Genomic DNA, 12,391 nt, shown 5'->3' with positions numbered 1-12,391 from the left:
CTGAGGGTGCGTCGGATGTGTTTGGACACTTGGAGATTTAAGGGGGTGGAAGAATACCTGGCAAATGCAGGCAGTTTGCAGAAAGATATTTGAAACATTTATAATGCCATTTTAACTTTCTCTCAGCTTCATTGTTTCATTTTATGAGCTCATAAATGGTACTTGCAAGGTATGCTACTGAAAATCAAAGGGAAAATTTAACCTCAAAAATGAAACGATTCTGTTATCATTTACTTCTTCATTTGAAAATCTGCATGGCTTCTGAAAAATGTTTGTTTTTTGAACAAAAAGTCTCATTTTGAACTCAATGAAAGTCAATGGGATCTACAGTTGTTTAGTCCCCAACTTTTTAAAATATCTTATTTTGTGTTCTGCAGAGGAAAGAAAGTCTTAAAGGAGAACTCCGGTGAACAATGAACCTTTGGTCTAATAAAACATCGGTACATAGTAAACCGTTCTCTGAGATTTGTTTTCATGATAATCGAATGTAAAGAGTTTTATCTCTAGAAACTGTTTAGCGTATATGCTAGTAATGGGGGCATTGACTAAGTAAAAAGAAATCGCTAGTTTATACCACTAACAAGGCTCAAAATAGCCCCACACCAACGCAGTAACATAATGAGGCTCCATACATGCAAAACGAAGCAGTGAGAACTTTGTAAGCGTACAGACCGTTTAATAAGAAGATACTTTATGAAGACAGTTCACTTCGCGTATACAGACAGGAGCCATCTTAAAAAATAGTCTCGATAAGCAAATCACGAACGTCGTGCTGAGTGATCTGAACTGTATGAAGTTCAGCGACTTCTGAACTGCATGAGCGGCGTTCGGGGATCGACTTATCAAGACTATTTTTTAAGATGGCTCCTGTCTGTATACGCGAAGTGAACTGTCTTCATAATGTATCTTCTTATTAAACGGTCTGTACACTTACAAAGTTCTCAATGCTTCGTTTCGCATGTAGTGACCCTCATTGTGTTACTGTGTTAGTGTGGGGCTATTTTGACCCTTGTTAGTGGTATAAACTAGCGATTTCTTTTTACTTAGTCAATGCCCCCAGTACTAGCATTATACGCTAAACAGTTTTTAGAGATAAAACTCTTTACATTCGATTATCATGAAAACAAATCTCAGAGAACGGTTGACTAGGTACCGATGTTTTATTAGACCAAAGGTTCATTGTTCACCGGAGTTCTCCTTTAAGGGTAAGTGAATGATGTTCTTTAAGAGGGCATTGCAGGTACTGACTCAGCCTAACACTCCTTCAGCATTAACATTTTTATTAAAAAGCCTTTTGTTGCTAAATTCAGAAATGTCTTATGTGATTATATCCAGGTTTTACCAAGTTTTAAAATGAGGTACCGTGTGATGTAATGCAAAGCCATCAGTGGTCTCCTCACTTCACTGCCAGTGACGGATGAAGCGGGTTTTGTAGGCTGAATCAATCCAGCATTGATATTATCCTGCATAAACATTACATGAGTCCACCTGCATGTATCAAAATGCAAAATGGTTTGAACTGGAAAATGTAAAAGCCAGCCACTTGTGTAATTAAATGCCCAAGAAAATTGAATGTAGTGTGGATATCCGTTTGTCAAAATGATTTTTCTGCTGTCTACATTCTGTTGACTTATGATAATTAATTGGTTTAAAAAAGGTTAAAGTTTTATCCGAATGATAAGTACGTATTATATATGTAGGAACGGACATTTTCTGCAATCGATGGTACTGTAGTTGCGGTATTTATACAAGCACCGAGAATGCAATGTCTCATTGTGAATGCAAGACACTATCCAATGAAATATATATTAACGTCTGTATAAAAAGTGCCTCTGATGTAGAATGGCATTAAAAACTTTGAGGTCTGTAAAAAAACGGATTCATGTTTTTTTTTAAAGAAGTCTCTTATTTATTTTTTATAATCAGGCTCTCAAAAATTGTCTAAAAATTTGGATTTAGATTTATCGGCCAATATATCGGTTATCGGCTTTCAAATATAAAGAATTATCGGTTATCGGTATTGGCCAAAATTGTCATATCGGTTCATCCCTAATAAAAACACTTACATTATTCTGTAATGAATTGAAATTAAGTTTTTACTCTCACCAACCTTGCTGAATTAAAGTATTACTTTCTTTTAAGCGGTAGTGTAAAACCTATATATGTGGTCTCACTGTTTTCACTACTTTCTAAGTACAAGCAAGAGCTCATAGAATATCGACCTGACAATCCCCATTTGAAACAGGTTGGCAGTGGGCAGAATCGATACACATCTGGTCAAGGGAATCGCAGTAAAGGTATTTTGTATTCCATTAGTGGTCTAAGGTGCTTAACAGGAGCCATCAAAAAGGCTGTTACACGTAAGCTTTCCAAAACACTTGCGTTCTTCATGCTATTCTTAGATAACTGTGTAATTTGAGGTCAAAAATAAAAGAACGCCTGGGGCCTATTTCATGCACAGAGCTGAACTCTTTTCTTTTTCTTTCCTATTTCAAAGACAGTCACTCAGCTATGCATCATCAGATGAAGATAGCTAAAATCGAAATGCCCTTTCGCATTATAGCTTTTAAGAACCGTACTTCGTACTTGACGCACAGACCTCAAAATGGGCAAAACAAAAGAACTTAAAGGCACAGAGTTCTGTACTTTGCTCACGCCTGGTGAGTAGGGTCAGGGTATTAACCTCAAAGCGTGTTCTTCAGCTGAAGTCTGCATTATACCTACATCGTTGTCGAGTTAATTACTGGGCTTGGAAGCACACAAAGCTTCCACTTCTTTTAAGTGTGACCTTATAGTGAATGTCCTGTCTTTTATACAAAAAGAAGTGCTTCTCTGATGGCTGCACAGCAAGAAATTGGTGGCAGTTTCTCCTGAATAAAAAAGACATCATAATTTGAATGAGCTCTTTCTGTGTAATTTCTGTGATTTGCTGCACAAGATTCTAGGGGTCCATCTATCTAAACTTCAAGGCTTTTCAAAACTTTCACAATTTATCAACCCAACACTTGGACTTCACTGCTGATTAGTGATAATCACATAACTGATGAGTTATGTGAATTTCAGTTCATTTTAAATCTACAAATTACATTGCAATTACACATCCTAAATTCAGTTCAAATTCAGGAGTTTAAAGTCCCCTGTAGTCCTTTTAAAACTTATCTTTGACTACCAAAATTACGTTTTTTTTCTTGAAAAATATGTCTTCATGCCTCAAGCTTCAATGTAACGCTACACCCAACCCTTCCCTCATTTAGTATATACGGTTCTATGACTATGCAAATTAGCCCCGCCTCCACTTACTCACACAAGCTCAGATATTCCCCTCGTTGATGATCACACGTTGACGTGATAGGTTACAAGTTAGTTTGTGGCGTCAACACTTTACAGTTTACGACAAACCTTGTGAAAATTCATGTCAACTCCATTGTTGAGTATTTTCTCTTTAAGACATATTGAAAACACCACTAAACAACATTAAACACTTGATTTTCACCACAGCTGGAATTTTCAATTCAGTTTTGAACGGTGCTGACGTCACTGCGCTGACGTCACTGCTTTCAACCCAGTGGTTTTATTTTTTGGTAAATGTTTTATTGGGCTGTGTATGAGACGATTATGACCCGCTATAAATTAACAATATGTATTCCATGCTCCACCTTGTCCTTTATCTTAAAATTTAGTGTATGGATGATGCGTCCTGATGCAGTATTTTCTCTTTGTTTTCTATCAGATCACACCAGTAGTATTTCCATCATGAGACTGGTGTTAAAGTACCTGGACAAGATGAGGTGTTTCCGGAAACGTTCCACCATTCCTTTTCTGGTGGCTCTGATTACTTTCCTGCTCTTCATAAACCTCTACATGGAGGATGGCTACGTGCTGGTGAGTTTGTTTACCTGTTGAAATCCAGCAGGTAAATTACAGAGGTCAATTTATTTACAACATCAGTGGAGCAGATAACAAGACAATAGTGGGCTTCACAACAACTTGACTACTGTTGTTGCATGTGATTTAGCATTAATTATCTCCTTGCTGAAAAGTTATTTTGTTTATATGCTTTAATTACCAAATGTTGCGTGTAAGGCTGCCGGTGCTGTGTTATGCATGTATAATTATCAGCGCTCACGATGCAGCCTATTTAAAATTTCATGATGTAGAGGCAGTCCAAATGCTAGAGACACGTTTATTATTCATGAGGCCAACTTCATGATCAAAACTTTGTGATCACAACATGTCGTGTGTGTTTGTCTGTTGAATTATTTAAAAGTTGTACCCATTTTGACTAAGTCACTTTTCTAAATAACCCCCATTTAATTGAAATACAAACACCATCACGGCCAGCAAAGATTTAGTAAAGTGTGAACAATCCATGTGTGGTAAAAAGACATTGAAGCATAGCAACAATGCTATAATTTTATTACTAGATTATAAATTTGAGCGGGTAAAATTTGTTTGTGCAATTCATTTTTCATGGCCTTCATTTACAATTCAATTCAATTAAATATTACCAAATCAAAAAATAATGACCTGCAGCGCTAACTATTAAAGATGCAAAAGACATCGTTCAAGTCCTCATGGGAAGTTGTGTTTACAGCGTCAGGTGCGTTCAAGTCACTTTCATTGGAGCAAGATGGCAGTGTACATTATTTTAATACAGTTTTTATACACTACTTTTAGAAAATAAAGATGAAATCTGATGTGTTTTGCTTTTTAAAGTTTTTTATTAATTTATGAAGCTACTGTAAACTTTATCGAATAATTAGCTTATTTTGTTGTAAATAAAAAAGCCTGACTATGTCCAGCCTTAAAGGCGCATAGTGAATGCTCTGGCAAACTTGGACTTAGACTTGTCTGTCTTGGATGTTATGTGTTTCAGGAGGAAGATAAACGTCAGTTGAGAGAAACCTCAATGCATCCGCTGAACTCGGAGCGATATGTTCATACCTTTAAAGAAATCACAAATTTTTCTGGAACAATCAATGTGACTTATCGGTACCTTGCTGGAACACCTTTACCTCGAAAGAGTAAGACTGCTTTCCTTTGTACACTTAGTATTAGCAGTATACATCGGTGTGAAAGATTTCTAAACAAATAAATAAATAATGTAACTTGTTAATGGATTTATGGATATTATTTCACATATTTTAACAGACTATACGATAGTATTCACATTATAAACAAGGTCGTTCTGTTCAAATCAGACATTTTGATTCACTTCATGATTTTCCATGTTATTTTGTAGAGTATCTCACTATTGGATTGTCATCTGTGAAAAGAAAACGAGGAAACTACCTGTTGGAGACCATCAAGTCCATTTTTGACCAATCAAGCTACGAGGAGCTCAAGGAGATTGTTGTGGTTGTCCACTTGGCAGACTTCGACCTGGCGTGGTGCGAGAGCCTAGTTCAGGAAATCTCAAGGAAATTCGGCCACCACATCATTGCAGGACGGCTGCTGGTCATCCATGCACCTGAGGAGTACTACCCGTCCCTGGATGGGTTGAAGAGAAATTACAACGATCCGGAGGATAGAGTACGCTTCCGCTCCAAACAGAATGTAGATTACGCGTTTCTGCTCAACTTCTGCACCAACCTGTCAGACTTCTACATGATGTTGGAGGATGATGTGCGCTGCTCCCGAAACTTCCTTACTGCTTTGAAGAAAGTAGTGTCATCTAGGGAGGGATCATATTGGGTGATGCTGGAATTCTCCAAACTGGGATACATAGGGAAGCTGTACCACTCACGAGACCTTCCCAGACTTGCACATTTCCTGCTCATGTTCTATCAGGAGATGCCTTGCGATTGGCTTCTTATCCATTTCCGAGGCCTACTGGCCCAGAAAGATGCGATTCGCTTCAAGCCATCCCTTTTCCAACACATGGGCTACTATTCCTCGTATAAGGGTGCAGAAAACAAACTTAAGGATGATGACTTTGAGGAAGACTCCCTTGATATCCCAGACAATCCACCGGCCAGTTTATACACAAACATAAATGTGTTTGAGAGCTATGATGCTGCCAAAGCTTACAGTAGCGTGGACGAGTACTTTTGGGGCAAGGCCCCGTCCACTGGGGACTTTTATGTTATAGTGTTCAACAAGGCAACAAAAATCAGCAAAATCAAGATCATCACAGGAACAGATGATCGCCAGAATGACATTTTGCATCATGGAGCTCTGGAAGTGGGAGAGAAATTAATAGGAACCAAAAAAGGAAGGCAGTGCTCCTCCTATATAACTTTAGGGGAATTTAAAAATGGAAACATTGAGGTTTATGATGTGGACCACAAGATAGGATTTGATATTGAGTGTGTTCGCATTGTGGTGACGGCAAGTCAGAAAGAATGGCTTATCATTAGAAGCATAAGCCTCTGGACTACACAAAGTGCCGGTCAATGAGAACTTTTTTTTGAACCGTAGCTCAAGGCACAAGTATCTGTTTATTTATCTATTTATTTATTTATTTATTTATGCAATTATTTATTTACTCTCACATGATAAATCTTTATTTATTCATAAAGGAAAGTTTAAAAGCAGTATAAGATTTCACACATCAAAGGGAGGTGTAGGCTTCTCCCTTTTACCATTATTACTCCGAAATGTGTTCTCCTCATCAAAAAGCTTCGTCTTAGTTGTTTTTGCCTTACTTTCCAGTGAAGATTCCTAGACATCTTTAAAATCAGATTTGTTTATTTGCGAAACAAAATGAATATATTTTTTAATTAAAACTTTTTCTTACTTGAGTCATACATCTATTAAAGAGATACTGCACTGTTTTTTTTAATATTAAACTATGTTATTCCCTTAACTAAGATTATCCCCAGTTCATTCAATAGGGTCCAAGCAGAGAAGTGACCAAACACCTTCAGGTTTTCCCTATTTAAATACAGTTACACGAGTAGAGTAACTCGAATGGTGACACAAAATAAAACGTTGCACTTTTCTAAACGTGTAAAGTGGATAACTATAATGTATGGCGGAATACCACAGCAAGTGCTTGGGAGAACTTTGACTCGGCGTAGTAATATCATCACTTGTGAAAAGTCCTCTCCCTCTCCTAAATGATGATATTACTGCGCCGAGTCCATAGATATTTATGTGCCGAGTCGAAGTGCTCCCAATCACTTGCTGTGGTATTCTGCCATACATTATAGTTATACACTTTAAATGCTTAGAAAAGTGCAACGTTTTATTTTGTGTCACCATTCTTGGTCGAGTTACACAACTCGTGTAACTGTATTTAAATAGGAAAAAACGTGGATGTGTTTGGTCGCTTCTCTGCTTGGCGCATATTGAATGAACTGGGCTAAGTTAAGTGCGATCAAAGTGTCTCGCGATTGAGTGCACGCACTGAGACGAGAGAGGTATGCATCAACTCTTCTTAGTTTAGGGAATAAAATTTAGGGAATAACAGTTTAATATGAAAAAACGGTGGAGTATCCGTTTAAGATCTGAGTTTATACTTAAATAAGAAAAAAAAATATTGCCAGTGAAGTAAGAAATAAACTTATTCGAGATGTTATTTAAAAACAAATCTTAGTACCTTGCATCAATGTGTCTTTACTAATATGTCATGTATTAAGAATGTTTATTTTAACTGGAAAACAAGACAAATACAGTTTAAATGTTTTTTTTTGTTGTTTTTTTGCCGCATATTTATTTCCCATTTTTTTCAGACACATTATCCTAGTGTAGTCGTTTAAAAAGTTGCTTGAAGCTGAATTGTAAGCATTTAATTTTGGTAAAGTTTAAAAAAAAATTATTTGATACATCTAAAAATTTGCTTATCCTTCTCTCCTTTCTGCCAACACAGGGTCAATATTGCCTTGAAATATACAATGTATTGTGGCATGAATCTACTCGGCTACATTTCATACTATCTCCCTGCTGAATGATAACAGAAATGTTATTCAATCAACCTTGGGCCAAAAAGTTGGTGTAGTATTAGTTTGTTTGTGCATTTCTTCAAAGGCATGAACTGGAACAGTGTGGGTATTCGCCCATCTTCTGAAGTGTTGTGATTGGACAGTACAGTGAAAAATGAGGTAAACCTCCTTCCCCTTTTCAGTATTTTTCTCCTATCTTTTGCTCAGCGCAATTTTACCAGGGTAAATTGGATTTTGTTTGGCTCATTCTCCCATAAAATTACACCAGCAACAACTACCCTAGTGAAGACCGTTCTCATAGCAAACCCCTGGCTGGAATTGTTAGATGCTCCATCTAAATGAAGTTTTATGTCATTGTGTCGGTCTACGCACTAAAGACCATATCTATCAGTTTGAGAATTTGTTTACTCTTTGTTTTGAAATACGTTAAACCGTTTCACAACCATCTACACTGAACATGTCACATAAACAATGCAATAATAAGACAACTGTTTACATGACTCTGTAATGTTGTAGAATGTGTTTATCTCCTGTGTTTATTTCTTTATTTTAAGACATACCATCTCTTTCACATTATTATCATAATGCAGTTCATGTGTAGTAGTTCATACAAACCTAAAATCATAAAAATACTCTGCATGATTTTTGAAGTCGTCTTTGCCAACACCCAAAATGCAAAATTGACGTTAATTAAAGAAGTGCTTCGCACCAACATATTATGTCAAAAATGTAATTTGCCATGGTTATCAAGAAGCCATTACTAGCACTATTTCTCAGGCTAGAAATGTGTTAAATTGCTGTACACATTGATTTTTATCCCAGGTCAGAACTGCATTGTTTCCTTTGTCCGTTTTTTTATTCAGTTTATTGGAAGTGAATACCTCTTGCCCAATTGTGTTTGTGAATGGTCTTTTGGATGCATTTCTGACTTCTATGGCTATTTAATGTCACCGTATGTTTTCAATAGTTTTGTAATGCTTTCTTGTGAGCAAAGCACAGGTCCTTTTTTTTAAACAGCCAGCTACATTTTAGGGCTGGGTGTGTAATAAAATGTTACAAACGAAAATATTGGAAGGTTTTGTCTTCCTAATAAAACAATTAAATACATAATTGTTCATGCATGAGCTAAGAAAGAATGCCGTCGTGTTAGTACGCCTGTCGGTTTTAGGCTTTGACTTGTTTCCAAGTGTCTACTCTGGACTTGACTGGCATTGTACTGTACTTGATTTGTAATTTAACTGTACTAATACTACATTGCAACCATGGACATCTCACATATTGTGCTGCATAGGTGAAGAGAATGTGTTATGATGTAGAGTTATGTTGTATTTCTCCCACACTGTTTGTCACATGGTACTGTTTCTATATTGTAAAATGACATATATTTTTTTACATTTATCATTAGAACTGTTTGCCTTGTATATTGTACCTAAATATACTTTGACTCAAGTGCTGAGTTGACAAAAATGAATGCCATTTCATCATTGGAAATCCAGAGATTGTAAAGTAAAACATTTTTTGGGAAAAAAAAAAAAACTTTATATACTTTTTTAAATATTATTCTAAATATACAAAATACACACACTGGTTGGACACACATTAGCCAGCATGGATCCACCTGAATATTCTCTGCCTTATTTTAATAGGCCTGCATTTGTGTATATAGTGGTTCAAACAATCCACAGATATTCTTAACTGGTTTGAAAATAAATATTAGCTTGTGTGATAAAGTATATAGAGTAATTTTAGAGTTTGAAAATGGTCACATATGTCATTGGATTCTATCTAACCATGGCCCAAAGTAGTGACTGCTTCATGCAGTATTTATTTGTTTATTCATGCTTTGTGTCATGTTAATACATTCATAATGAATTTACAGTGTATGCAATTTGTGTGGGTTTTCCATTTCTGACTTACTATTTTGTGGTAAAAAAAAAATACAGTTAATTATTTTCTATTGAAATTATTCTGGTTGTTACACAAGTTAAAAAAGAATGGCAAAAAAATAATCAAATATAAATTATATACACTTTGCAACAGATATTTCCTTGGGGCTGTGCAATCACTTTGTCTTGAAGTGATGCTATAAGGATGCATTGATGATGAGTGTCAAGGAGTGATTTTTGCAACAAAATTGCTGATAATTTTTTTATTTTTGATGGCTGTGATTGTGCAGTTCTTTGGTTGCAGAAATTTGGTTGCTGGTCTGTTTGAAGGTCAGTGAAAAAAAACATTAACAAAACATTAAAATAATATAATGCAACTATATTCTGCACAGGAAATTACGCATAATTGGCGTTCCCACAGTGTTTTCACGCAGCGTCTCGTTCCTTTCAGGGAACTAGGGTTACATACAGTACATAACCAGAGACGTTCTCTATCAGGGAACTCGAGCTGCGTGAAAATGCTGTGGGAACGCCAATACCCACATTGCCATACGAGTGTTCGTCGTATGAAGTCAGGGTGCACATTCTGACGGAAGCACCAGCGCCCCTGGAGTGGAGCTGAAATCAAGATAATAAAATCTCTCTCACTCGCCTGAGGTCCCTCCTGATCAGAATCTCCAGAGGAGAGCCTACGAGGAGATAAACTAGGTCCGCAAACCATACTCAGGCCGGCCAGTACGGGGCTACCAAAAGTAGACTGACCCTGTCCCGGCGAAGCAGAACTCCTGGGAGCAGAGCAATCGGGGGAAATGCGTACAGACGTGACCTCGGCCACGCCGGCCATGACCTCAGGTCTGGGAGGAAGTGTTACAGGGCCTGAAACACTGCCAACATTTCTAGACAATTTATGTGTCACTAGAGATGAGGGCCTTGTCACAGACCCTGAGCTGGGTGACCACACATGATCGCCCCCCAGCCCTTGAGGGAAGCATCCGTTAGCGTTCTGCAATGACAAGGAGCTCCCAGCACGGGCCCATGGGATAGAAACCAAGGTTCTTTCCACATAGCCAGGGCGCGATCATAATGAGCGGGTTTGCACTCGGGGACCACTGCAATGGTCTCATGTACAGTTGGCCGCAAGGTATAACGTTGTACGCTGCTGCCATCAGACCTAACAGTCTCTGAAATTGTTTGACAGTGAGTGACTAGCCTAGCTTTGCTTGTTTGACGGTCGTAAGGGTCGAAGCGATACGAGCAGGAGAGAGGCGTGCCTGCATCATAGTCGAATCCCAGATTACACCCAGAAACGTGGTCCTCTGAAGTGGAGGTAGCACACTCTTCTTGGCATTGAGCCTCAACCCCAGTTTCTTGATATGAGCGAGAACGACATCTCGATGCCGAGCCGCCTGATGCTCTGAGCTAAAATCAACCAATTGTCGATATAATTCAAAATGCGAATGCCCTGGCTTCACAGAGCTGCATCCATACATTTCATGAATGTTCAGGGAGAGAGATCTAGGCTGAACGGAAGTACCCAATATTTGTACGCTTCGCCCCCGAAAGCAAACCTCAGGAACTTCTTGTGTTGGGGAAGGATAGACACATGGAAGTAAGCGTCCTTTAAATCCTTTAAGTCCTTTTGTGACAAACCAGTCCTCGGATTTGATTTGTGACACGATCTGTTTGAGAGTGAGCATCTTGAATTTGAGCTTCCATACTGTACGATTTAAAAGGCGCAAATCGAAAATTGGACGCAACCCCCCATCCCAGACCCTGCTCGGGGCCCACCACTGTAGGCAGGACCCCCCTGAATCGAACCAGACGAGACCTGAACTGAATAACGTAACCTTTTTTGATTTTCGGCAGGACCCAACAAGATACATTTGGAAGGCTTTTCCACTCTGCCAAAAAATCTACTAAGGGTTCCAGCCTCTCGAGGCTGGCCTCTGGAATATTTGGAATATACACGGTGTCCTGTAATGGCACACTGGACTGTGGTGTCAGGACATCTACGAAGCCTTCTTGGTGATAATATTTGTCCTCAGATCAGTCTTACCCCTTGAAGACTGCGCCTGAGAGCATTGTATCTCTTCAGTTTTGCTGAGGAGGAGCACGAGACGCGATGTGAGCGCCCAAGACGCGTTCTGTTGCACCCGGTGTGAGCTAGTTGCCCAGCAGGCGCGGAGACATGAACGCCGCCTGCTTTTTCTCTTCCTGAAACCTTTCAATGATGGAGTTTACTGAATCACCGAAGAGGCCAGCAGTTGAAATATTTTTGAGTATTTTTGAGAAAAAGCAAAAGCTTGGTAAAATGCCAGTCGCTCTAATAAACACTACTCTGAACCACTCTACCAGTAAAGCAGGCTTTCAATAAGTAATGCACATTTTATAGAGATTTCATCAACATTATTACTTTTTACTATGTCATTTTGATGAAGTACTACAATACATACACAGGTTTCTGAAAGACAAAGGAAAGAAAGGAAGCTAAACTGAAAACTGTTTTGACAGCTCTTAGCAAATTGTTTCATTTTACCATGATAAATGTTGGATACTGTAGGATTTTCAATCCCAAATAAAACTTATTCAGCACATAATCTGTAAGATTCCCTTTTTCAA

The 12,391-nt window shown here is 38.2% G+C and overlaps 1 protein-coding gene across 4 annotated transcripts in view; it reads left to right on the top strand.

The window, feature by feature from the left end:
* The window catches only part of mgat4c (mgat4 family member C), a 125,620-nt gene extending 116,263 nt beyond the window's left edge, over positions 1 to 9,357 (top strand). For all 4 annotated transcript variants that reach the window (XM_089116394.1, XM_039691799.2, XM_039691794.2 and 1 more), the window contains 3 exons: positions 3,731 to 3,882; positions 4,877 to 5,024; positions 5,243 to 9,357. In XM_089116394.1, coding sequence (XP_088972520.1) covers positions 3,754 to 3,882; positions 4,877 to 5,024; positions 5,243 to 6,399 — 1,434 coding nt within the window. In that variant the 5' untranslated portion in view covers positions 3,731 to 3,753 and the 3' untranslated portion in view covers positions 6,400 to 9,357. The remainder of the gene's footprint in view (positions 1 to 3,730; positions 3,883 to 4,876; positions 5,025 to 5,242) is intronic.
* The last annotated feature ends 3,034 nt before the right edge of the window (positions 9,358 to 12,391 follow it).

The sequence above is a fragment of the Pimephales promelas genome, chromosome 10 (assembly GCF_988280905.1).
Source record: "Pimephales promelas chromosome 10, fPimPro1.hap1.1, whole genome shotgun sequence".
In the NCBI taxonomy this organism is placed as follows: Eukaryota; Metazoa; Chordata; class Actinopteri; order Cypriniformes; family Leuciscidae; genus Pimephales; species Pimephales promelas.
Note: the sequence above shows the minus strand (reverse complement) of the source record. Positions and strands in the feature narration are given on the sequence as shown.